Consider the following 25397-nt stretch of genomic DNA (forward strand, 5'->3'; position numbering starts at 1 on the left):
CTGGATATCAGACTGAGGAAGATGATGGGGAGGACAGTTTCCATTTGTGCTAATTAAGCTTTCTGACAGGCAAATGTATCTTCATTCACAGGGAACTACATGGTTTAGAGTGGGATTTAATAGGCAGAAGCAGCACTCAGAGCCCAGGGAGTGGGTGAGACTGATGCTTCCTCTGGGAGAGCGCGGGGGGCTGGTCTCCAAACACTCCCAGCAGGACCAGGCCCTGCCGAGTGGGAGAGCTGGGTTTAAAGGACATCCATGGGGGTTGAGGGAACCCATGTTCCTTGTGCTAGGGACTGGTGTTGTGCAAAAGCTGTATTCTGGGAAAGTGCAATGTGAAGCACTTCTGCAGGAAAAGGTTGGCCAGTGCTCCAGGGAGCTGCCTCTGCTAATTTTCCTCGGTGTCTGTAGCAGGAGGGGGATTGCTGTGAAGCAAATAAATAGCATGAACACTCCTCGGAGAAAGAGAGGAAACATTTTTTTTTTTTTTAGTCTATCAATCAGATACTGTCTTGCAAATTCCTTAATGCTGCTGTAGCATCATTAATACTTGCAACCTGAACGCTGCAGCATCAGTAGCACTAACACTAAGGAGGCTTAGTGTCCGGCTGTCTGCTTCAGATGTGGTTCAGGGCTTATGAATGACAGCCCAGATGATGATTATTCACTGGCTCAGGCACACTGAGTTAGTTTCAGTCAAGCTCATCCTGTGGCCAGTAGCATCGTCTCCCCACTCGGTGCAGAAGTGACACTGCCATCAGTGTCCCCTGCCTTTGCCGCAGGAGGCACGTGTCCCATCGGCTGCGTGTCATCCAGCCTGTTTCATGGGTCCTCCCTCTGCGCTTCCACAAAGTGCCAAATGGTGAATTCAACACTCCCAGTGACTCTGCTGGAAAAGCTGAAGCTATTGTGAGAGTTAGAGACTTGCAGGACAGTCTTGTGCTTTTCGAAGCTGTAGGCTAATAGACTAACTCTCCTACAAATGCAGTGCTGCCTCATGGATTTCATTTCAGAACCAGAAGTGGTTTATTTTTTTACCTAATCCTTTCCTCCTTACCCTTCTGCCTCTTTGGTAACACATCCTTTTTCATTTCTATTTTTGGTTTGTGGATTGGGTAAACAGGCAATGATCAAAGGGAATCTCTGGGACTCAGGAAATTTCATCTCTGTTTCATAAAATGGCATCTTTGTCTCCAGTGCCACGGGCTGAAGCCAACTTTCCCCTGCTGTGGTGTTCCCACGTGATAGCATGTGCTGTTTGACATCTGAGAAAGATAAAAATACATGTCTGAAAGATAATACATAAAAAATACGTATCTGAAAGATAAAAATACATGTTAATCTAGATTTTTGCCATTCTTATCTGTCCTGAGGCACACACAAGGTACTGAAATCCAGCGTTAGCTGAAAGGCGAGGATGAGGCTGATGATAGCCATTGCTATCCCCCTTACGCCCAAAGTGGTAGGAGTGGTGTGTAACGTGCTGAGTGTTGCGTGGGGATGTATACCTGCCTCTAGCTATTGTGGAGAACATGCACATTCGGGGTCCCAGTCTTGTCTGACTCAAAGAACCAAAGTAAAGAATGGATACTGCAAAATACAGTAAGAAAAATGAGTATTGCAAAAGGACAAAAAAGTTGTCTGGACTGTGTCGTGGTTTAGCTTCAGTCGGCAACTAAGCACCACACAGCCGCTCGCTCACCCTCCCCCCCAGTGGGATGGGGGAGAGAATCGGAAGAGCAAAAGTAAGAAAACTCGTGGGTTGAGATAAGAACAGTTTAATAATTGGAACACACACACACAAAAAAAAGAAATTTGTAATGAAAAGGAAAACAACAAGAGAGCGAGAGAGGAACAAAACCCAGGGAAAAAACCAAGTGATACAACTGCTCACCACCCGCTGACCGACACCCAGCCAGTCCCCGAGCAGCGATTGCTACCCCCCGGCCAACTCCCCCCAGTTTATATACTGAGCATGATGTCATATGGTATGGAATAGCCCTTTGGCCAGTTTGGATCAACTATCCTGGCTGTGCCCCCTCCCAGTTTCTTGTGCACCTGGCAGAGCATGGGAAGCTGAAAAGTCCTTGCCCAGTGTAAACACCACTTAGCAACAGCCAAAACATCAGCATGTTATCAATATTATTCTCATACTAAAATCCAAAACACAGCACTATACCAGCTACTAGGAAGAAAATTAACTCTATCCCAGCCGAAACCAGGACAGTATCCACCCCTTATTCTATACCATCTACGTCATGCCCAGGTTCTACCCTTTCCAATACATTCCAATTAATCACCACCACTTTCCCTGTCTTTTGATATATACACACAGCTATCATTCCCTTGGTCTATGGGCCATCCCTCTAAAATGTCCGTTGAGTTCATTTAGTCCATGACTTTGGGCTCCATCTGTCATAACAGTCCTTCAGGGCAGGAGAGAGGGTGCGTGGGGTTGGATTGTTGCATGCTGAAGCCAGTTCTGGTTCCATCACTGCTGCACTTTGCTTGCTTTCAGCAAAGTTCATTCTTCATTAATCTGGGTGATTCTTACTGAAATACCATCGATATGGCGTATAGCCACCATAAAAGAGATGACATACAGTATTATATAGCAGTTAACATCATACCATTTAGTTCATTGGCTATTCTCACCCAAAATCAAATCCCCTTGAGGTACACAGTGGACTTCCCCATCCTTTCCCATTACCCACCAAGTGCACCCAGGTCCTTGAGCAAAAACAGTCCCACGAATGGGCTTGCCTTTGCCCGAGGCAGGAGTAACCCAGACTGTCTTCCCCAGCATGTTTTTTATGTGCACTACAGGGACCTTATCTCCTTCGACAGTGCGTAACAGTTTTGATTGGGCAGGGCCAGCTCGATTGACAGATCCCCTAGTGTTGACTAACCAGGTGGCCTTTGCTAAATGTGTATCCCAATGTTTGAATGTCCCACCACCCATTGCTCTCAGCGTACTCTTTAACAGCCCATTGTATCGTTCAATCTTCCTGGAGGCTGGTGCATGATAGGGGATGTGATATACCCACTCAATGCCATGCTCTTTGGCCCAGGTGTCTATGAGGTTGTTTCGGAAATGAGTCCCATTGTCTGACTCAATTCTTTCTGGGGTGCCATGTCGCCACAGGATTTGCTTTTCAAGGCCCAGGAGAGTGTTCCGGGCGGTGGCATGGGGCACAGGATATGTTTCCAGCCATCCGGTGGTTGCTTCCACCATTGTAAGCACATAGCGCTTGCCTTGGCGGGTTTGTGGGAGTGTGATATAATCGATCTGCCAGGCCTCCCCATATTTATATTTCAGCCATCGCCCTTCATACCACAGAGGCTTTAACCGCTTGGCTTGTATGATTGTAGTACATGTTTCACATTCATGGATAACCTGTGCAATAGTGTCCATGGTCAAGTCCACCCCTCGATCACGAGCCCATCTCTATGTTGCATCTCTTCCTTGATGGCCTGAGGGGTCATGGGCCCACCCAGCTATAAAGAATTCACCCTTATGTTGCCAGTCCAGATCCACCTGAGCCACTTCAGTCTTAGCAGCCTGATCCACCTGCTGGTTGTTTTGATGTTCCTCAGTGGCCTGACTCTTGGGTACATGAGCATCTATGTGACGTACTTTTACAGCCAGGTTCTCTACCTGGGCAGCAATATTTTGCCACAATGCAGCAGCCCAGATGGGTTTGCCTCTGCGCTGCCAATTGTTCTGCTTCCATTGCTGTAACCACCCCCACAGGGCATTTGCCACCATCCATGAGTCAGTACAGAGATAGAGCACTGGCCACTTTTCTCATTCAGCAATGTCTAAAGCCAGCTGGATGGCCTTTACTTCTGCAAATTGGCTCGATTCCCTGTCTCCTTCAGCAGTTTCTACAGCTTGTCGTATAGGACTCCATACAGCAGCTTTCCATCTCTGATGCTTTCCTACAATACGACAGGACCCATCAGTGAACAGGGCATATTGCTTCTCATTTTCTGGTAGTTGATTGTACAGTGGGGCCTCCTCAGCACGCGTCACCTCCTCCTCTGGTGATATTCCGAAATCTTTGCCTTCTGGCCAGTCCATAATTACTTCCAAGATCCCTGGGTGATTGGGGTTTCCTATCCGAGCCCGTTGTGTGATCATGCAACCCACTCACTCCACTTAGCATCAGTTGCATGATGTGTAGAGGGGACCCTCCCTTTGAACATCCAGCCCAGCCCCAGCAGCCGGGGTGCCAGAAGGAGCTGTGCTTCAGTACCAACCACTTCTGAAGCAGCTCAAACCCCTTCATATGCTGCCAATATCTCTTTTTCAGTTGGAGTATAGCGGGCCTCGGATCCTCTGTATCCCCGACTCCCAAACCCTAGGGGTCGACCTCGAGTCTCCCCTGGTGCTTTCTGCCAGAGGCTCCAGGTAGGGCCATTCTCCCCGGCTGCGGTGTAGAGCACATTCTTTACATCTGGCCCTGCCCGGACTGGCCCAAGGGCTACTGCATGAACTATCTCCCATTTAATTTGTTCAAAGGCTTGTCGTTGCTCAGGGCCCCATTTGAAATCGTTCTTCTTCCAGGTCATTTGATAGAGAGGGCTTACAGTCAGACTGTAGTTTGGAATATGCATCCTCCAAAAACCCACAATGCCTGAGAAAGCTTGTGTTTCCTTTGTGCTAGTTGGTGGAGACATGGCTGTTATTTTGTTGATCACATCCATTGGGATCTGACGACGTCCATCTTGCCATTTTATTCCTAGAAACTGGATCTCCTGTGCAGGTCCCTTGACCTTACTTTGTTTTATGGCAAAACCGGCTTTCAGGAGGATCTGGACTATTTTCTTCCCTTTCTCAAAAACTTCCTCTGCTGTATTGCCCCACACGACAATGTCATCAATGTATTGCAGATGTTCTGGAGCTTCACCCTGTTCCAGTGCCATCTGGATCAGTCCATGGCAAATGGTAGGGCTGCGTTTCCACCCCTGGGGCAATCGATTCCAAGTGTACTGAACGCCCCTCCAAGTGAAAGCAAACTGTGGCCTGCACTCTGCTGCCAAAGGGATTGAGAAAAACACATTAGCGCTATCAGTTGTAGCATACCACTTGGCTGCTTTTGACTCCAGTTCGTATTGAAGTTCTAGCATGTCCGGCATTGCAGCACTCAGCGGCGGCGTGACTTCATTCAGGCCATGATAGTCTACTGTTAGTCTCCACTCGTCTCCATTAGACTTTTGCACTGGCCATATAGGACTGTTAAAAGGTGAACGAGTCTTACTGATCACTCCTTGGCTCTCCAGTCGACAAATCAGCTTATGGATGGGAATCAGGGAGTCTTGGTTGGTGCGATATTGCTGCCAGTGCACCATTGTGGTAGCAATTGGCACCTGTTGTTCTTCGACCCTCAGCAGCCCCACAACAGAAGAGTCCTCCAAAAGACTGGGCAGGGTGGACAGCTGTTTAATTTCCTCCATCTCCAAGGCAGTGTCGTGGTTTAACCTCAGCCAGCAACTAAGCACCACACAGCTGCTCGCTCACTCCCCCCCGGTAGGATGGGGGAGAGAATCAGAAGGGTAACAGTGAGAAAACTCGTGGGTTGAGATAAAGACAGTTTAGTAGGGAAAGCAAAAGCTGCGCGCGCAGGCAAAGCAAAGCAAGGAATTCATTCACTACTTCCCATGGGCAGGCAGGTGTCCAGCCATCTCCAGGAAAGCAGGGCTCCATTACGCGTAACGGTTATTTGGGAAGCCATCACTCCAAATGTCCCCCCCTTCCTTCTTCCCCCAGCTTTATATACTGAGCATGACGTCATATGGTATGGAATAGCCCTTTGGTCAGTTTGGATCAACTATCCTGGCTGTTCCCCCTCCCAGTTTCTTGTGCGCCTGGCAGAGCATGGGAAGATGAAAAGTCCTTGACTAGTGTCAACATTACTTAGCAACAACTAAAACATCAGTGTGTTATCAATATTATTCTCATACTAAATCCAAAACACAGCACTATACCAGCTACTAGATAGAAAATTAACTCTATCCCAGCCGAAACCAGGACAACTGGTAGCCAGAGGGGACTCCTTCACCCCTGTAAAATTCTGTGACCAGCAAGAAGTCCTATCGTGTTGGCTCCACAGAGAGAAATTTCAGTTTAGTTTTGGAAATTTATCTGGACTACATCCACACAGGGCTTTGGCCTGGTGCAACCAGGTGAGCTCTTAATCCAATTTCGGTTGGAGCAGTTTTCAAAATACTCAAGTTGCTCAGCTCCAGCTCAACAAGCCAAGCATGCAGGAGATGTGCCAGTGCAATGGATTTCAGCTACTCTTTAGTAAAGGCTGAATGTCCAGGTGAACGATTGAGTTGGAAGGAGAACCCAAGGCTTTTGGTGAGAGACCAGATGCAGGTTCATGTTACATGAACTTTATCTCCCTTCTGGAGGCTGAGGAAGTCTTTTCCCAGATTTGTGACTGATTATGGAGCACTTTAAATACATAATTTCCTCTACAAAACTCATAACAATATATTTGTTGCCTTGAAGACTATGCAAACACATTTCCCAATAGTCACATTTTTAAAGATTGCTGAGGTATTGTTTTTTTCTGACAGTAATCAGTTTACTTCTTTATTAGGAATTTGTGATGTTCTCCTGCCACCTTCTAGGCATGGCCTTCTTCCTTTCAGTCTCAAGGTTTGTGCCTCTCATTGGATCAGAGAAATGGTTGGTTTGGGATTTGGCAAAGTTGAGGTGGTGAAAACCTCAGGGAGAGGTAAAGGAGACACATCCTAAAGCAGCATTTGACAGGATAGAAACGTTCCCTGTTGGTAGCAGATTGCTTTGGGAAGCTCTTGGGCTTTTTCCAGTTGCATACTATATTCCCTTTCTCCCTTCTGTAGGTTTGTCTCTTCCCTGCTTTATCAGGTTGATTTCTGGATGTACTTACAAGGCAAAATTCAGAAGCTGTTTGTTTTTAGATGCTTCTGGCCTTTGGTCACCCTGTTGGAGATACCTGGAGATGTTATTTTCTGGACACTCTCCCTTCCTACAGTTCCTCTGGGAGGTGTGAATGCTTAGTACTTTTCCAGAACAGATCAAACTTTGGATCCCCTAAAATTTTGATATTAACTATAAACATGAGCTACTAAGGAAACTAACAAGGCTTTCCTACTTAAGGATTATAGATACAGAACTGAACAGACATTCAGGTCAAACATGAATTTTGATGTTATTTTAAAATGACACAGACCCAAAATATTACATTTCCAATGATGGTTTAAATAAAGCTCTTCCAGGAATCTTGTATTTTTCTTTCATATTGAAAATTCAAAAGATAGTTTGGAGTTACAGTCTTATGAATTCCGAGATTTTAAAGGATCCATCAAAATAACGTGCTCTAGCCTTGGTCATAATACCTATTCCTCCAGGTCATGTCCTCATATTTCTTCATTATGCTCATAACTGCTATATCAGTATACGCAGTTCTTAGGTACTAGGTTTTACTATAGACTTCTAATGATAAGTGGTGAAACTGATACAGAGCTTGATTTAAACCCTAAATCTTTTTTGTCGTTTCAGTACAGTCTCATTGAATTCACTGGACAGCCTGGGCTTTCTCTGGCCCCTAAACATGAGTAGCTACCATTGTGTTTTGTTTCCCCTTCACTCTCCAGTCTGATGGCTAAGGTGGAGGAGTTTAACCAAGAAAGTAAATATTTATGTCTATATTTGAATTAAGAATAGCACTGTCATTTGTGCTGTGCCTGAGCATTCAAATGTTTTCATTCTAAAAACCATGTCAAATTTTTTGAGAAGAAAATCCCAGCTCCCCTTCTCCTCCAAATATACCAAAAGACTAAATCCCAACAAAAAGCTTGGTTGCGTAGAGGTATGCAGCAGTCTCCACAGACAAGATGCAACCTCCAGCACTTTGCTTTCCACTTCAGAGCAAAATTTAAGGAACTGATTTTTAAACTCTGAGTGCATTCAGACACCTAAAGGATGGGAACAGTGTTCCTTAAATGATCAGTGCTTTTCCACTGATTTTCAGTGGCAGCTGCCATGTGCTGACTGCTGGAAAAGGTAGCTGGTCCTTGTTGGTGCCTACAAGATAAATGAACTCTTGTAGGGATGGACAAACTGGACATGGGTGTCAGCAATGACATCTGTGTTTTCCTTTGAGGTAATAACCTGCCTATGGGCCAGACAGTGTAGTCTCAAGTTAGGCAGAAATCATAAATGACAACTTTAAGCAAATTTCCATTGATGTGTAAGACAAGTATTCCAGTCTAAGGCTTATTTATAATCTTTTTTTCTTGTCCTTCTTCAGGTATTTTGAGTTTTATGAAGGGCCTTTGGAATACAACTCTACCAAATGCCTGGAATTACGACAGGACATCATTGAGGTGAAGGTTTTGTCTATGTAAGTATGAATCAATGTTTGCTAAAAGGTTACTTCTCAGGCAGGATCAAAATGATAGCTTACAATAAGATTGTCAAAGATGCAAGGCTTAAGAGATCCCATCAACAGGGATCTCATCAGGGGTTCCTGAGGTTCTTTTATATGTGCAAGTAGTCACATTTGAATTTGATCTGAGGTCCATTTGAAAAAAATGGAGGCATTTCACATACATTGAGGCTTTTGGTGAGGCCCAGTATCACTGTTTGGAATGAAATACAGTGTAATATTATTTGAAATATTATATTCCAGGTACTCTACCGAGGGTAACTGAAAAGTAAGAACAGCCAGACTGACTCATAACAAGTGTCCATCTAGCCTAAGGCTCTGTCATTGACAGTAGCCAGCAGTGAAGGCTAAGAAATGAGGCAAAAAAGCTAGCCCTTCCTGATAACAAATACTGGCATGGGGACTTGCTGAGTCATAGGTGGTGACTAGGCTGCAGTAGTCAGAGTGCACAATAGACCTCTCTGTTAATTTGTTTATACCTTTGCTGAGCCCATTTGTACCTTTGACCCCCACAATTTCCTGCAGCAGTGAGTTTCACAAGTTAATAACATTCACTAGGAAGTCGGAAAATGTGATTCTGAGAAATAATAACATATCTATATTTTGTCTTTTGTGATCCTATATGTACATCAGAAAACTAATGAGTTGAATGAGATGTATCCATGAAGCCATGGCAATGGAATCAGGCAAAAAAGTGACGTTGCCAAGGGAGCTCATTGGACAGAGCAAAGCAGGGTACTTTTGTGTTGCCCTTTTGCATTTTCAACATTGCACTGAATTTGGGTGTTTAGATTATGCCTAATCCCTTACCATATCTAAAACCAGTGGTTTAGTAATCTTACCGACAATCCACAAGGCTTATTAAGGTCTGTAAAGTGCACTGAGAATCTCAATTGAAAGTGCAGCTATACAAGCGCATAGCATTACGCAATCAAGGCTACAGCAAATACAATTTGTTGCTCCAGGTCTGCATGAATTTTGAGCATGTCTCCCTCGCTAACTTTGTGCACAGCAAAATGTAGGTTATGTCCTTGTCTTCTGTATTTGGTACTGGATGAAGGATACATGAGTAACAACTTTGCACTCCTTGCTGACTTGCAGTGCTTAAAAATAAAAAGAAGGGGTGAAAATGTGACACTTCTGCCAATGTTCTGCTGAAGATGGGGAGTTTTGAATTGCTTTTCTGCATACTTATCAGACGGTACAGAGAATTACTCATTTCTGTTAATCTTATCCAATGGCACATAGAAGGTAGTGGACTCCTGCTCAGCTGGATAGAGTTAGCCTTACTTTTACGATAGATGCCATTTGACGTTAAGTTCTTTTACTACGCTGGGTTCTTCTGATGTGCTTGCTTCTAACATGCTACATTTCCTAAGTCAGCCCTTCCAGTAATGGAAGATTTCCAAGTTAATGTGCTCTGGTGGGCTACAGAAAGTACAATATGACCTAATTCCTTCCTGTAACTTCCACAGCCTGGGAAATCCTAAGTTCTACTCACTTTAAAAATATAATTATCTCAGAAGTCTTTGCTTTATTCAAACATTCAAAGCCCTCAAGTCTGAAGAGAACTCATTGAGACCTATCTGTCTTGAAGATATGTCAGACTTCAAAATTTCCCAGCCAGATTATGACATTACTCCCTAGCTCTAGATATTTGCAAGGCCTTCGTTATCTGTTGTCCAAATACAGAAGAATATGTATGAACTCTAAGGTAGAAGTGGTTGGAATGATATCACCAAAAATGTGTCATCCTGTATCAGCCTAGTGGAAGTAGGGGTGTTATTTTTTGATATAATTAAAAGTATATTTATTAAGAGAGAGGGAGGAAGAGATCTTTATGTAAAGAGCTTTTCATGTCCTCTTACCGTCACAGATGCTTATCCCTATACATGTGCTATTGCAGTTTATAAAATGGATTTACCAACAGTGCTGTTCTGTAGGATCTCACAGATTAAGATAACCTCACCCAAATATAATGGTAGTTGGCCAAATTATCTGAAGTATCCTCTTTTCCAATACCCCCTCTGCTGGGCCCTTCTGCTAGGTGCAACTTTTCCCCCCACAGCCGGTGTAGTTGCCAGACACTCATTAGCTTCCCAGCAGACTGTGGACAGACTTTGGTACAGTAGATGCTTCTTGCTTGATATTGCATTTTTTATCCTGAAGAAATGGGGAATGCCTGTCAGGGAATAGAAATCAGTCCCAAACATGTGAAGGGCTCCATCAGTACCTGTGTATACATGGCTTAGAGTTGCTATGTCTGAGCAGAAAAAGAAGTAACAATGATAAATTTCGCACTGGATAGACTGACTGGTTTGCCCATCAAAAGCCTACTGCATGGTACCCTGGCTGCAGCTGTTTTAGGAAATTAAGCCCTTGTAATAAAGTGAATTTTTATTTTCTTTCTTTTTATGTTTTAGGGTGAAACAAACTGAACTGTTTGACAGATGGAAGAGTCTACAGATGTGCAAATGGGAGATGAACGTCACAGAAGCTAATTTATTCAAGTAAGAATGGTCCACATTAATGAGACTGAGTAAGATTTACTTTAGTTTGAGTTTAGCTTCCTGTAGAGAGATCAACCCTTCATATGGATAGCAAGAGTAAGCATTATAACACTGTTACTGTTGGAGTACCATCCTTTTGAATAAATATGGACTTTTTTCTACTTTAAAAAAGTCAACAGCAAGAGTGAAAGAGAGCTCTTCTTGCATGTGGGACAGTCTTCCCAGGAAAGGCAGGGAATTTGGTATGGGAAAGACGTTTCCAGGTATGATTCAGGCAGAAGTGAGGATGGAGCCAAGACTTAATGGCTGCACCTAATACATCAACCTAACTCTCTGGTGGTGTAAAATGGTAGTATCACAGGTGACACTGCAAATTTGGCCTACAAAATACTCAAACTGGATTTTTTTCTGTAGTGTATTAGGTACTGTCAGACCTTGTTTATTACTTCCTTTTTTTTAATGGCTTCTCAGCTATTACTCCCTGACTATTTAGATATTTTCTCTGGTCTTCAGAGACCTCTGCAGTTTGTTTCTGTAGTACTGTCTTCCTTCACATGACTTCCTCTTTTCTGAAGGTCCTCCATGGCCCTTTCAAGATACAACTTTTGAAATTCGTCTTGTGAAGGCAATAGTAGAATGAAGCCAAAACAATATTTGAATGTTGTATATTGGTATATTCAAGGGCCATATTTGAGTAGGTCTAGAGAAACCACATTATTTCAGAATAAGTGGAATATAGACTGGTTAAGTCTGTAAGTTACTGGCATGATTCAGAGCTGTTGCTTAGAATAAGACCCCACAACTTTCTCCCAAATTCTCTTGCATGATTCCAGAAAATAGCTGTCACAAGTTAATGAGAGAATGTGAGAATGCATGTGCTGAGTTAGTCATTATCATCTTTAAAAATAACTAATTGTTAGTCCCAGGCTCATAGCAGTTTTTCCAACATGAGTTCCACACATAAGTATTTTAGGGGGTTTTTTTAGTATGTTTTTTTCTGGAAATTACTTGATGGGCAATTATCAGAGCCTATTTTGAAGACAAGAGCCATTCAGGATTAGAGCCTACTATCTTAAAAACTGCTTGGAGTAAGAGAACTAGTGATTGTGCCCAGAGTGCAAGGAACACATTGAAATATGGAGGCCAGCCCAGAGGTGGGAGCAATGAGAAAGGACTATCTAAAGACCATCAGGAGAACCATCACTCTCTCTCAGGCCACCAACACCAGCACGTTAAGCAAAGAACCCCTCTCCATCCTAGACAGTGCATTGAGAGAAAGAAGAGATGAAAGACTCCTGTCGCTGGCTATACCTGCCTGACTGATATATCACTGCTTAAGAAATTCCCACTGGCACCTAGATGTAACCTAACCTTTGTTAGCTGGTTCCAGGAAAAATAATCATGCTATTCATGAAAAAAAAAAGAAGTTCAAAGTCTGTTTCATTTTTGTCTTATGGGACAGAGACTTCAGTGTGTGAATGTGTGGGGAAACTGTAGTCCCTTAAAAGCAGACCAAAGTCTCTGAGTTTGGAGGTAGACCAGTAGGAGGCTAAAAGGTGGTGGTCTAACAACACTGAGTTATGGGCTTTCAAACTTTGCCAGTTCTGGACCATCAGATGAGATGGGGAGAATCCAGGAGAAGTTAAATGGCAGCTACTTAAGCAGCAGGGAGGGAGGAAGCACAAAAATCACACTAGCTTTTGTATCTGGAGACTAAGGAAAACAATTTCTTTGACAGTCTTACTCCATCAGATATCAGACATTTACATTAAGGAACGTGCCTCTGGAAAACCAGTTGGACAGTAGATTAAAGAACAACATCTCTTTCAATTCCTTAATGCAGAACTAATGAAGAGTTTTTTCATATCTCAAATATCACAATTCAGTCCCACTACCTGCTTGTAATTATTTAATGATTTCGTTATTAGAAATTATTCATTGACTTATTCAGTCTCAATTGCTGTCTTGATCAGATCATCATATTGTGTCATTCTGCATGAGTCAAGTATATAATAGTAATTGGACATCACTGAAATGTTTGCATAATTCTGTATTTGCTTTCTGGTGCTTGTAATAAAGCCCGTAAAGAAGACTGGCTTATTCTTCCAACTCATAATGAGGCCACATACCCGAGAGGCAAGGTATTTAATCTAGGTTATTTGAGAGCCATTTGGTTTTGTCTTCATGCTTGTGCATTTGCCCTGACATGTATTTTTCATTAAAGGTATAAGATGCATTGACTGAGAAACAAACCAGCTCTGGAGTAAGAGTAAGCTGAAGTCAGGGCTTTCAGTTCCACCAGTAAAAGGACAAAAGCATTCAGGGAAAGATGGGAGCTAAGAAATGGACCCCTTTTTTCCTATTTAAATTTCATATCAGAGCTGAATGGGTTTTCTCTCATGCCAAGAACCCAATTTTTGAGATTTCAAAACAGTTCTTGTTTACATTGGAATGCCTGCCATTTTGTCCCAGCAACAAAGAAAATTTTGGCCATTTGTCTGAGATTTTGGAGTTGTAGCCATGACCAGTCGGCCTGGCACCCATCTGTCAGGGCCACATCATCTTTCTGATGCACATATGCAAGGTCAAAGGCAAAAGTAAGACCTTTAAAAGTTTTTTGTAATCAAAGTGTGCCATGCTCTACAGTAGTCTGGTAAGTGGGGTAGTGTCTTTAGGTATTGCTGTGTTTAAGTCCCTGCCCTGCCAAGCTTCCACATCCCCAGATGAATGCTTTAACCCCTGTGTTTCCTGCCCAGTGATGAGTAAATAATTTACAAAAAGTGGAAGAACTCTAAAGCAGAGAGGGACTAATTCATTAGGATGGTTTCCCCAGGATATTGGGGGCAGAAGCTCAGCTTTGGGGTCTGGAGCACGGCAGAATTTGCACATGTATTTCCTGCAGCCTAGAAGAGACAGGTACAGGGATCTCATTTCTTCTGGTTTTTTTTAATCATAAGTTCCTCAATGAAGGAACATTTCACTGAATCTGAAATTTTCTAAAGGAAAATCCAGCAAACCACCATTTTACCCCTTCTACAGCTAAAAAGTTTCTTTTTGCTGAAAAAGGCCTTGTTAGGAGTGATAGTAATTGAAAATCCTAAAGCATGCTATCAGCTCCTTGATCTTATTTCTCTCTTTTTCATTTTACAGGTCTACTTTGTCAAGGTGTTGCAATGCCCCTGCCTTTCTGTTCACCACCCAGAAAAATACTCCCTTGGGAACTAAACTGAAATATGAAATGGATACTAGTGGAATCTTCCATATCAACCAAGAAATCTTCAAAATGTTTCCAAAGGTGCCTCATGCTTCTGTCCGTTTCCAAAATCAACTTCACTCTACTTGTTGCATTAGATGCTATCCTATAGCCAAGCATTTAGCAGTTGGCTGTTTGACATTTCTACAAACTTCATTGTTTATACTTTGAAAATGTTTATTTTTGACATGATATTTGAGCTGATTATCCTATTTTCTAGTGGTCATCTGCTCTAGTATGCAATATATATATTTTTTCCTGCAGAATATTACTGACCTAGCAGCAAAGCGGCTAATGAAATAACTTAAGAAAGCTGAATAAAAGAGGCACTTACTGATCAAAACTTTTTAAAAGTACAATACTCACATACAATAAATCCAACATTTGGAGTAGGTCTGCTTTTTTAGGGGCATGATTATTTTGTAATTCATATTCACAGTGACTAACTATTTTTATACTTATTTCTGTTTGCAGCTTATCTATGAACAGGCTGCACAATTTTAAAATATATTAATCATAATGATTATTCAAAACCTTTTCAACAAATAATCCTTGACCTGAGGGACATTCAAAGTTATAACCAGTGGGCAATTCCCATTGCACATAGTGACTGATGTGCAGAAATGGGCTTATGTGACTACTGATTTATCATGGGGCACACCTCACAAATTTAAAATGGCATATTTGGAGGTGATAACTGAAATTTATCCCTTTCAGAAAGTCAGAAAAATATTCAAGTTAAGTACTTAGATTTGTGTCATTAATGTTGTCCTTCAGGGTCTAACCACTTTTAACCTGTTTGCTTTTTGAGCACTACTAAGAGGTAGGGTAGTGCTGTTACCTACATGTGCACATGGGGAACTGGGGCAGAGCAGGGGAAAGACTCAGATCCAGGAAAGCACTTCGGCATCTGCAGACGTGCAAAGAGTGGGTACATCTGAGTCCAGGAGTGTAATCCTCAAAACCCTGCCTGATTGCCCAGATGAATGCATGAAAGACTAGACACAGACACTTTTGCTAAGAGTGTCCTATAGCTACTGTTGTATTTATCCAGGTATGCCTTGAGGATGCTTTGCAGGCTCTATCCCATGCCAAAGTGCCTTTGGGATTCACTGGGCAGCAGCTATGTGGCCAAAGTCACCCTCTGCCTAGGAGCAGGGCTGCAGCATGGCAAATGTAGGAGATAAAGGGCTGAAAGCATGAGAGCAAGACTGTAAGGGCAAGAGCCTTGTGCTGAGTGCAGAGACCTGGCTTCTGATCTCCCTGAAAGGGACTGCCAAGACATTTTGTGTTAAGAAATCACTGGATAAAGCACAGACAACTCTATAATCCCTCTCTGTTAGACAGCTGCTGCTTTTCTCAAACAGGTGTAATTGCATGCCCTTTTACCTCATGGCTTATGAATGCTATGGAAAGATCCTGGGAATAATCACCTAGTAACGTCATGCCACTATTGCATCTCTCTGTAGTTTACGGTATGAAATTATTGATAAAATATGTATGTACCAAAACAAGTGCTCTCATGCTTATATAAGCACATCTCTACATATTTATAAGGTGTAGCGCGGCTCAGTTCTGCATCACAACCCTCTCACCCTAATGGCCCAGTTCTGTTCTCAGAGATGTGATTTTCACTCTTTCCTGCTTCAGCAGCAGCTGCATGTCTGCATATGGAGACAGAATTTTGCCCGAAGGTTGCAGAAAGATGTGTCCTACACAGTCCAGAAAGGTGCCTGACCAAAGGCTCTAGGCACTCCTGGTAGTACAAGCGCTAATTAATAATCATTAATGCTATTAGTACAATTAGTGGTAGCAAGCACTAAAATTTGGGCTACATTCTGATAAATAGCTGTAATGGGCTGTCTGACTTAGAGAGACTTCTTGGGCTTTACTAGCCGCTCTGGAACTGTGTGTGCAGACTTCTCAAAAGCAGGACATCAGAGCCTGAGGAGCAAGCAGTTTGCAGGCAGCTCAGAAGGCAATGCCTGGGGTACGCTAATTTTATGGTTCATGCCCTCATGTGGAAATCAGAAGGGAAAGCAAGTTTCTAAAATGACTTCTTCTGTTATTAAGTCTGGACAAAACCAGGTTATTGCTTTTTTTCCCTCTGACTTAGTTGCCCATACTAGCTCTAATTGCACAGAAAACGATCCCATCTATTTTCGTACACCGTGGGAATATTGCAGGACAGAAACAGTGTAAACTTCCTATGATTAATGCATCTGCAGAAAGATGCAGCTGCACAATAAAAAGGAAAAAGTAAAAGAGACACTTGTTGCCTCCATGTTTTGGGATATTTAACTGTTTCCTTGCTGTGATGTTGCAGGATATGCCGTACCACCGCTCCCAGTTTAAGAAATGTGCTGTGGTTGGAAATGGAGGAATTCTGAAGAACAGCAGATGTGGCCGGGAGATTGACAGTGCAGACTTCGTGTTTCGGTAATCACCACAGCACCATTTTTCTTTTTGCCTGTTTTAATGAAAATAAAGGATTGTAAAGCTATTCTTTCTCACATGGAAACATGGGATTTGCCAAACTGGCCGTATCAAGTCTGCTTCTTGCACAAAAAGCAATGTTTAAAAAAACCCACATCACTGTATAATATTTATTTTAAAATTATGCTTTGAGGAATTATTTCTCCCTGCCTTCATGTGGTTAATCATTGACTTACTGACAAAGTTTGATGTCCTCATTCAGGACATCCCTTGTTACTCAGGTTGTGGATTTATCCTTCTGTGGACATTAGCACAGGACACTGCTTCTGATTTTCTGGGGCAGTTCTAAACGAGAGGCACAACCTCTATTGCGTGACAAGCAGCTTGGCCAGATGTTAATAGCTCCACGCTATGCAGCTCACATGCCTCAGAGGTGTGTTTCTGAAGTGGTGCAGAGCTCAAGTGCTGGATAATGCGAGTTACAGTAATCAGTACTGTAGACTCCAGGGTGTGCAGAGACGCCTGAATAATTTTGAAGGTTGAGTGTCTTCATATTGTGCCCCCCACCATATGTGGAGTTATCCAGGTTTTGCATAGACTGAAATGTCCCACGACTTGCGTCCCTGGATAATGGAGTTTAGCAGCACTTTTATCATCCTTATATATGGGAAAGACTTTTTTATTATTGTATTGTGTTTGCGTGGCAAGGTTTTGGTAGCAGGGGGGCTACAGGGATGGCTTCTGTGAGAAGCTGTGAGAAGCTTCCCCTATGTCTGACAGAGCCAATGCCACTGGCTCCAAGACGGACTGGCCACTGGCCAAGGCTGAGCCCATCAGTGACAGTGGTAGTGCCTCTGTGATAACATATTTAAGAAGGGGCAAAAAATCTGCGCAACTGCAGTTGGGGAGAGGAATGAGAATATGGGAGAGGAAAAACTCTGCAGATTCCAAGGTCAGTGAAGAAGGAGCGGTAGGAGGTGCTCTAGGCACCGGCGCACAGATTCCTCTGCAGCCCATGGTGAAGACCATGGTGAGGCAGGCTGTCCCCCTGTAGCCCGTGGAGGTTAATGGTGGAGCAGATATCCACCTGCAGACCATGGAGGACCCCACGCCGGAGCAGGTGGATGCCCGAAGGAGGCTGTGACCCTGTGGGAAGCCTGTGCTGGAGCAGGCTCCCAGCAGGACCTGTGGACCCATGGAGAGAGGAGCCCACACTGGAGCAGGTTTGCTGGCAGGACTTGTGACCCGGTGGGGGACCCACGCTGGAGCAGTCTGTTCCTGAAGGACGGCACCCTGTGGAAGGGACCCATGCTGGAGCAGTTTGTGAAGAATGCAGCCGTGGGAAGGACTCACGTTGGAGAAGTTTGTGGAGGACTGTCTCCCATGGGAGGGACCCCACGCTGGAGCAGGGAAGAGTGTGAGGAGTCCTCCCCTGAGGAGGAAGGAGCGGCAGAGACCAGGAGTGATGAACTGACCGCAACCCCTATTCCCGTCCCCCTGCACTGCTGTGGGGAGGAGGTAGAGAACTTGGTAGTAAAGTTGAGCTGGGGAAGAAGTAAGGGGTGGGGGGAAGGTGTTTTAAGATTTAGGTTTTATTTCTCATTATTCTACTCTGATTTGACTGGTAATAAATTAAATTAATTTCCCCCGAGTCAAGTCTGTTTTGCCCGTGATGGTAATTGCTGAGTGATCTCCCTGTCCTTATCTTGACCCACAAGCCTTTCGTTATATTTTCTCTCTCCTGTCCAGTTTAGGAGGGGGAGTGATAGAGCAGCTTTGGTGGGCACCTGGTGTCCAGCCAGTGTCAACCCACCGCAATTTTTCATATGCATGACTAATCCCTCTCTAAATCCTGTTAAGCTCTTTTCCCAGGTCATGGCATATGACAGCTAGCTCAGAAATTCATGACCTGTTCTGTAGAAAAGAAAAATCTTTTTAGTTCTGTTGGCCTATTTTCTGATCTTAGGTATGTTCCTGTCAGTTTAGAATAACTGTGCATAAATAAATGAATTTTTCTGATTGCATACCAGCAAAAATTAGGTCATATTTTGGCTCATTGCATTCTTAATTTAATTTGGCATCGAATGATAAATAAAATTTTACTGGTCCTACCTTCACTATTCATTATTTTCAGACCCCTTGTGTCTGCCTCTTGTGCCCATTTTATAGAAAGCTATTACTTTATTTTAATCTGTGAAACAGTCCAGGCTTCACATAATTTGCTTCTTAAAAGCCTAGTGTACCCTATATACATTAAATAGTTATTGTAGATTCCCTTATGTTGTGCTGGATCACAGCTATCAGTATGGTTGAAATGAAAGGTATGTTACATGTGGAGGTGACAAATTCTTGAGTGGAAGTGGAAATATGGGCAGCAAATGTCATCATTTATGTATAAGAACTTTCAGTGGAGGTCCCTCTTTACCACTGTTGCTCTTTCTTGAACTGTACCACAACTGCATAAAAAGAGCAGATCAGATCAGTACAGAACTTAGAAATTGCTTTTGGTACCAGTAATTAATTAAGTAAAGGCTTAAGTAGAACTGAAATATGAATAAGTACATCAGTACTTGTGCAAAAAACCCCCTGGTTCACCACCTCCAAAACATGTGGGAGCAGCATTATGCACAAAGATGTGCTGGTGTTTAAGAGCTTAAGGTCTGCTGACATCAATTTTAAAGTAAAGCTTGTGTTTAAGGTCAGGTCTGAACACATCCACTTTCCAGTCTGACACCAGTTCACCAAACTGTCAGGAATCACCATCTTGGTCACCAACAAAACAATTCTTTAAAATGTTTCAAAAACTGCCTATGGAGCACTGCTAACATTCAGTGATACCTTCAGGACACCTGGGAAAATCTTTTATTGTCAGGAAGCTTTGTGACCAGCAGGATGCAACCAAGATTTTTCTATGAAATAAATTCTGATAGCAATTAATTATATTACAATAGAATATATAAAATACACACATGAATTGCATTTACTAGTTGTTATTGTCTATCTCCACCTACTGGCCAGAGTAGAGATCTGTGATGAAACATTGGGTGCCTTCAGAGATGGGACTACTTTCTTTGCAGGGATGAATTTTTGGAGTCTTATGACAAAAGTACAGTTTATGCAGATTGTATAATTTTTATAAGGAATTATCACTTTCAACAAATTCATTCTTTCTTAATCCTGGTGGGAGTTTACTGTTTGAAAATGTTGAAGCTGAATATTTGAAAACCTTTTTCAAATATAATCTAATGAGTACAGTGCCCAGTGCTAGCTGGAACTGAGGATGCTAGAGGACTTCATAAGGACGTTGAGTGACCTAGCAGAGAAAAGTGCTGGAAATAACGTTGCCTATGAGAAGTATGAGGTGGCTAAAAATAATTCTCTGACCTGATAAAGACGGACTCTCTGGGAGGTAGAGGTGAACCTCCTGTGTCTGAGAATGAGTGAAGGATTTTTGTGTGTTCCTCTGCTCCCCACTTGCCCTCTCCCTGTGATTGAGAAATTATGATGGCAGCTGAACTGTAGTATTGTGAAAACACTGAGCATCACTTACCCTAAATATCTTCACGGTTTTCTCCTATTCAGCCCTGATCTTCAAAAATATGGAGATGTTTGGGAATTAAGCGCAGCAGTATTTTTGAGATGTGGGGATCTTAACAGTGATGGCTTTTATTGTGGCTTGTAGATCACTTCAAAAAGTTTTCAGAATGTCAGCAAATATCTAACACTAGCTTAAACTGAGTTGCAAGTGAAATCTGCTAGTAAAACTAGTTGCAAGGCCACTTATGTTGCCTCTGATAACACATGCTGAAGCTTTTTTTTAGCTGGGTTTCCTATGGAGGCGAAGCTTGTGTGATAGCTTGTGTGTATGTATGTGTGTTTTGGTAACTTCAGCATCTCTTGAGGGATGCTCTAAATTTTTTGAGATGATGAATCTAGGTCAAGGCCAAGGTGAGTGGAGGCTGGGCAAAGTCAAGGTTTGCAAATCTTCACAAGTTTGCTCCTAATAGCTTTGACATCCTCTGGTGAATCTGTAGAGTCAGAATTGCTGCTCTTACACTGCACTGGGAGATACGGACAAAGGGAAGCAGATAGTTCTGGATTAATTAGGACTGGACTGATTTCTCTCTTGTGGAGCATTTCTCCTAAATTCTCTTGGGTATAAAACAAAGCATGTTAAAGGCAATGTTATAGATATACTTCATCTATTAATTATTGAATACAGCTCAGCTGTTGCTGTTGATTTTATAGGCTGATTGTCCTTGGGGCTTGATCCTATTTCTTGTCCTAAACTGCCAAAGTAAATAGCTGAACTGCTATTAAGGAAGCAAAATGAGTGAGCATTGGCTACATCTGCAAAAAGGGGTCATCTCTCACAGACTCAGAGAAGAAGAGAGGTCTTCATACAGCCCCTAAGAACTTGTTACTTTAATGCACAGTTTGGGCATCAATATGTTTTGATACAATTTTACATTCTCAATCTGTTTCTGGATTTGTTGCTTGGAGGAAATGCTTAAATCAATTCTACTTTCTAATCCTGAAAAGGTGCAAGGAATTTTTTAACTTTCTTACTAATTTCTTTCCTTTATAGATGCAATTTGCCTCCTATATCTGAGAAGTACTTCACGGACGTTGGGGTAAAGACGGATGTCGTGACTGTCAATCCCAGTATAATTACTGAGAGGTCATTTCTGTTTTTTGCATTTTCATCTCTATTGCTTTTCCAAATCTACCTTTCACTTAATTCTAACTGTTACAGAGAATTTTTTTCCCAATATTACTTTAAACTGACACTATGAATCATACATTTCATTCTGAATTGAAGTTATTCAGTATATGGAATCAGTAACAACATATAGAAATAAGTTAAACACTTAGACCTGCACATTGGTGATAGAAAGTAGGAAGCTGATGAGCCAAAATTATAACAGCAGAGCCATCCTTCCCCCGGAAGTCTTGCAAGCCCCAGGAAAATGTCTCAGAAACATTCAGGGTGGAAGCAACTGGATCCCACCCTAAATGCTTAAATAAAGTAACACACATTGTCATATGTTTTTAAAAAATGCCAGTTAAACTTTGTAGCCAGGATTGACTGGGTGATTTTAACTTTAAATTTGTTAATACCTTAATGCCACCTTGCTGATATGTTTGGGACCATGGGGCTAATTACTGCTTTCCGTTCTTGCTGGGGGAATGTGTTTCTTTTCTCAAGCAACATAAAATCATTTGCTTGCATTTTGGATTTATTTTAAATCCATTAGTTAGACATTTGCTCTGCTTTGGTATTTGCCACTTTTTTATACAGTTCTGCACTGCATAGTGCACTATACAGCTATCTCTACCATGGAAAAATGACATATTTCTCATAATAAAATTAGAAGTGAGAAATGATCAGAAATGTCTACAAAGTTTGCCCACTGCTTAATTAATTTATTGCCAAAAGAGAGGAGAATAGGAGAATATGTATTTTTTTATCCCTTGCATTTTTGCCCTACATTTCATACTGATGCTTTAGCTACAAATCTAAATATATTCCCCTTGTTAACTGAAAGATCGTTTCAATTATCTCTGTATCAGAAATGTTTCAGTAAAAGCCCATTGGAGGTTTCTTGTCTGCTGGGTCCAGACTGAGTCCGTGTTGGTCTGACCATCACTCGCATCCTTTTGCCTTTAGATTTCATAAGCTGGAAAAATGGCGGAAACCCTTCTATGACGTGCTCCAGGTCTACGAGAACGCTTCCGTGCTGCTGCCAGCTTTCTACAACACTCGCAACACGGACGTCTCAATCCGGGTCAAATATGTCCTGGATGATTTTGAATCTCAGCAAGCTGTTTATTACTTTCATCCCCAGTATCTCATCAACATCTCACGCTACTGGCTTGGCCAAGGGGTGCGGGCCAAGAGGATTAGCACTGGACTGATCCTGGTGACTGCTGCCCTGGAGCTCTGCGAAGAGGTCCACCTTTTTGGCTTTTGGGCCTTCCCCATGAACCCCTCAGGGATTTTTATAACTCACCACTACTATGACAATGTGAAACCTCGCCCTGGTTTTCATGCTATGCCCTCGGAAATCTTCAACTTCCTCCACATGCACAGCAAGGGGATCCTGCGGGTTCATACAGGGACCTGTAGCTGCTGTTGACAGGGACACTTCCTCTGACGCAAAGTGTAACAGGAACTCAATGCCTGTGTATGGTGTAGGAGGTTTTATTACACCCTGAGATTATGCAATAATTTATATAAATTTCCTTAAGGCATTATATCCCATAAGATCTAGGATACCAGCACCTTTCCTGCTAGCAGAGTTGGGTCTGTAACAGTGTGGGAGAAGCAAAACTCCTCTGTCCCAGGGTATACACTGCCCTGGAAAGCAAGTCAGATAAGAAGCACATTTCCAATAGGTTTAGGGATAAACAGAGAACATTAATATAGTTATCATTTCACTATGAAGAAAAACACCAAACTTTTGAGGAGAATCAGTGGTGGAGAATTTTAGCATAGACTGTATGACTTTACATAGGTTTCTGAATCAAGTACCTTGGGGCATTGCCAGATTTTATTGAAAGCACTGTTCTCTGGCATTTGGGCTTTTGAAAATACTCTTTAGCATTATAGTTTTAAGGGGAAGTATATAACTTGAGGTCTTTGTTCTGTAATGTCACAAAGTATTGGTGAAAAATAGCAGATAGATGTGATAGGAATAAACAAGATCACTTCATGAAATTTTTCAGCCAGGATAGAAGAGAATGTTAAACTCCCATTCACAGCAAGAGGTAACTGTGTTGATCATGGTCTGCAATTGTTTTAGAGCTTCTTTCTTCTTCCTTCTTGTGTCTTATATTTCTGGACTCCTCTGCTGATCATGTTTTCTTTCTCATTGTCTGTAATACTTCTAGCTAACGCATGAGCAGTGTGTGTACTTCCTTCCACAGTGACCATCTCAGCTTCAGGTTGGAGTCCTTATTGAAGAAACATGCTCCTTCACACTTCTGCAAGCTTTTCCCAGGCTGAATAGCAAAGAGATTACGTAGTTATATTTTCTGAGTTGATTTTTTGGTTCAAATATCACAGCATAAGATAGAAAAAGGCATTTCCTCTTTGATTTTTATTAAAGACTTTGTAAGAGTATCTGAATGTTGATTCACTGTTGTGCAGGTCGAGTTAAATACTGTCAGGTATCTGTGATAAGTGCTGGCAGGAAATGAAGTTAAAATACAGTGAAGATATTTTGTGGCTTTGATTATGATGCTTATTTTAAAATTATGCATCTCAAGATGTCAGATGTCTTAATGTGGCATTTTTGTATGTTGAGAATGTTATTAGGATAGTAAAAGGGCTGGTGTATTCTTTAAAACGTTACCAATGTAACTCTGTCAGTTATGCCAAGCTTAATTTTTCACCTGATACAGCTAAACTGGTAAAATCCTTATGCAGAAAAGATGCCACATATTGCTGGAGTTTATTTTGGCTGCTGAACTGTGGTGTAGTAGGATGCTGGTATATACCCTTTCATACTGGTATGACTGCGTACACAGGAGGGTGAGGTTTGCTGTTTCAGCTGTGCTGGCATAGTTAAATGAACAGAGTTTCCTCGTGTAAGTTCTTAGTCCGAAGCACTTGGACTGTTGTCCAGTGCTTTGTCTTGTCTTACTTAGATGACAAGATCTTTGATCAAGGATTTGGAGTTTAAAGTGCTAGTTCTAGATGAGGGATACTTTTTTTGGGGGAGGGGAGAGGGTTTAAATCCAAATCTGGACTTGGATTTTGATTTTGTAATGCATGAATGCACAAAGCTTCTTTTAAAAGCCTCTCTGCTATGCTGAGAGCTGTGAAAGTTGCTCACGCTACAGATAAAATGATCAAAAAGGAAGTGAAGCATGATCGTCACCATTTCAAAAGTCCCTACTGACCAGCAGTGACCTGGATGGTATATGTGAGAGTGTATTTCCTTGATTTTACACTAGACTCCAGAGGTCTGATTCCTTTAAAAGCAACCCATATCCTTGATAAAGGTGTCAGAGCTCACTTGGGAAATACCAACCAGGAGTAGGTGAAGGACCTGTGCTTAAGCTTTATATATTTGTGTTGTTGTGCTTTTGGTCTTAGAGTTATACCACATGTTAGTGAGCACCACCTCCTATCGGCTAGCTGTGAAATATGCAGCACACTAAGAATGAACTTGTAGATGAAATGGTTTCCTTGATTTAATATGCAAAAGAAATCTTCGTCTTTGCTGTGTTTTGTAAATTTATGTGCAAAGGGCTTTGATAATGAAGAGCTGTAATGAAAGTGCTATTTAGAGAGCAATGTGACCCTGTGGGTTGGCCATCTTGCTGTGCATTAAGCTTTATGATAACAGGAATGACGCTGAAGCCGGAACCTAGAGCCCTTACTCCTTATTCTGCCTGAGTATGGGACTAGTAGTGACTTCAGTATTGCTTTGCTGCTGCTGCTTTGCTAAGGTTACCTTCTTTAGTAAGGGATTTTTCTTTACTATGGTGATTGAAATGAAAAAAGGCAACAGAAAGGAGTCTGATATGTTGCGAAAGATACTTCAAAAAAGATGGGAAAGCACTTGAGAAGCATCCATATGTTGGAAAGAAATGGTGCAAATCCCTCTTTTTAGTTGCAAAAATCCTTTTGGACTTTTTGGACAGACAAAAGTATAAGCAAAACTGTAATTACAGTTAACCTGTAATTACAGGGTCACAGGCATTTCCTTTCCTTTGTTTGCTTCATATAAATGAGCAATGTAA

At 42.1% G+C, this 25397-nt stretch overlaps 1 protein-coding gene across 2 annotated transcripts in view; it reads left to right on the forward strand.

Moving 5' to 3' along the window:
• The window catches only part of ST8SIA5 (ST8 alpha-N-acetyl-neuraminide alpha-2,8-sialyltransferase 5), a 48496-nt gene extending 24403 nt beyond the window's left edge, over positions 1-24093 (forward strand). For both annotated transcript variants that reach the window (XM_072859167.1, XM_072859168.1), the window contains 6 exons: positions 8307-8399; positions 10868-10954; positions 14105-14249; positions 16534-16646; positions 21232-21324; positions 22315-24093. In XM_072859167.1, coding sequence (XP_072715268.1) covers positions 8307-8399; positions 10868-10954; positions 14105-14249; positions 16534-16646; positions 21232-21324; positions 22315-22783 — 1000 coding nt within the window. In that variant the 3' untranslated portion in view covers positions 22784-24093. The remainder of the gene's footprint in view (positions 1-8306; positions 8400-10867; positions 10955-14104; positions 14250-16533; positions 16647-21231; positions 21325-22314) is intronic.
• The last annotated feature ends 1304 nt before the right edge of the window (positions 24094-25397 follow it).

This window comes from Ciconia boyciana, chromosome 4 (genome assembly GCF_034638445.1).
Source record: "Ciconia boyciana chromosome 4, ASM3463844v1, whole genome shotgun sequence".
Lineage (NCBI taxonomy): Eukaryota > Metazoa > Chordata > Aves > Ciconiiformes > Ciconiidae > Ciconia > Ciconia boyciana.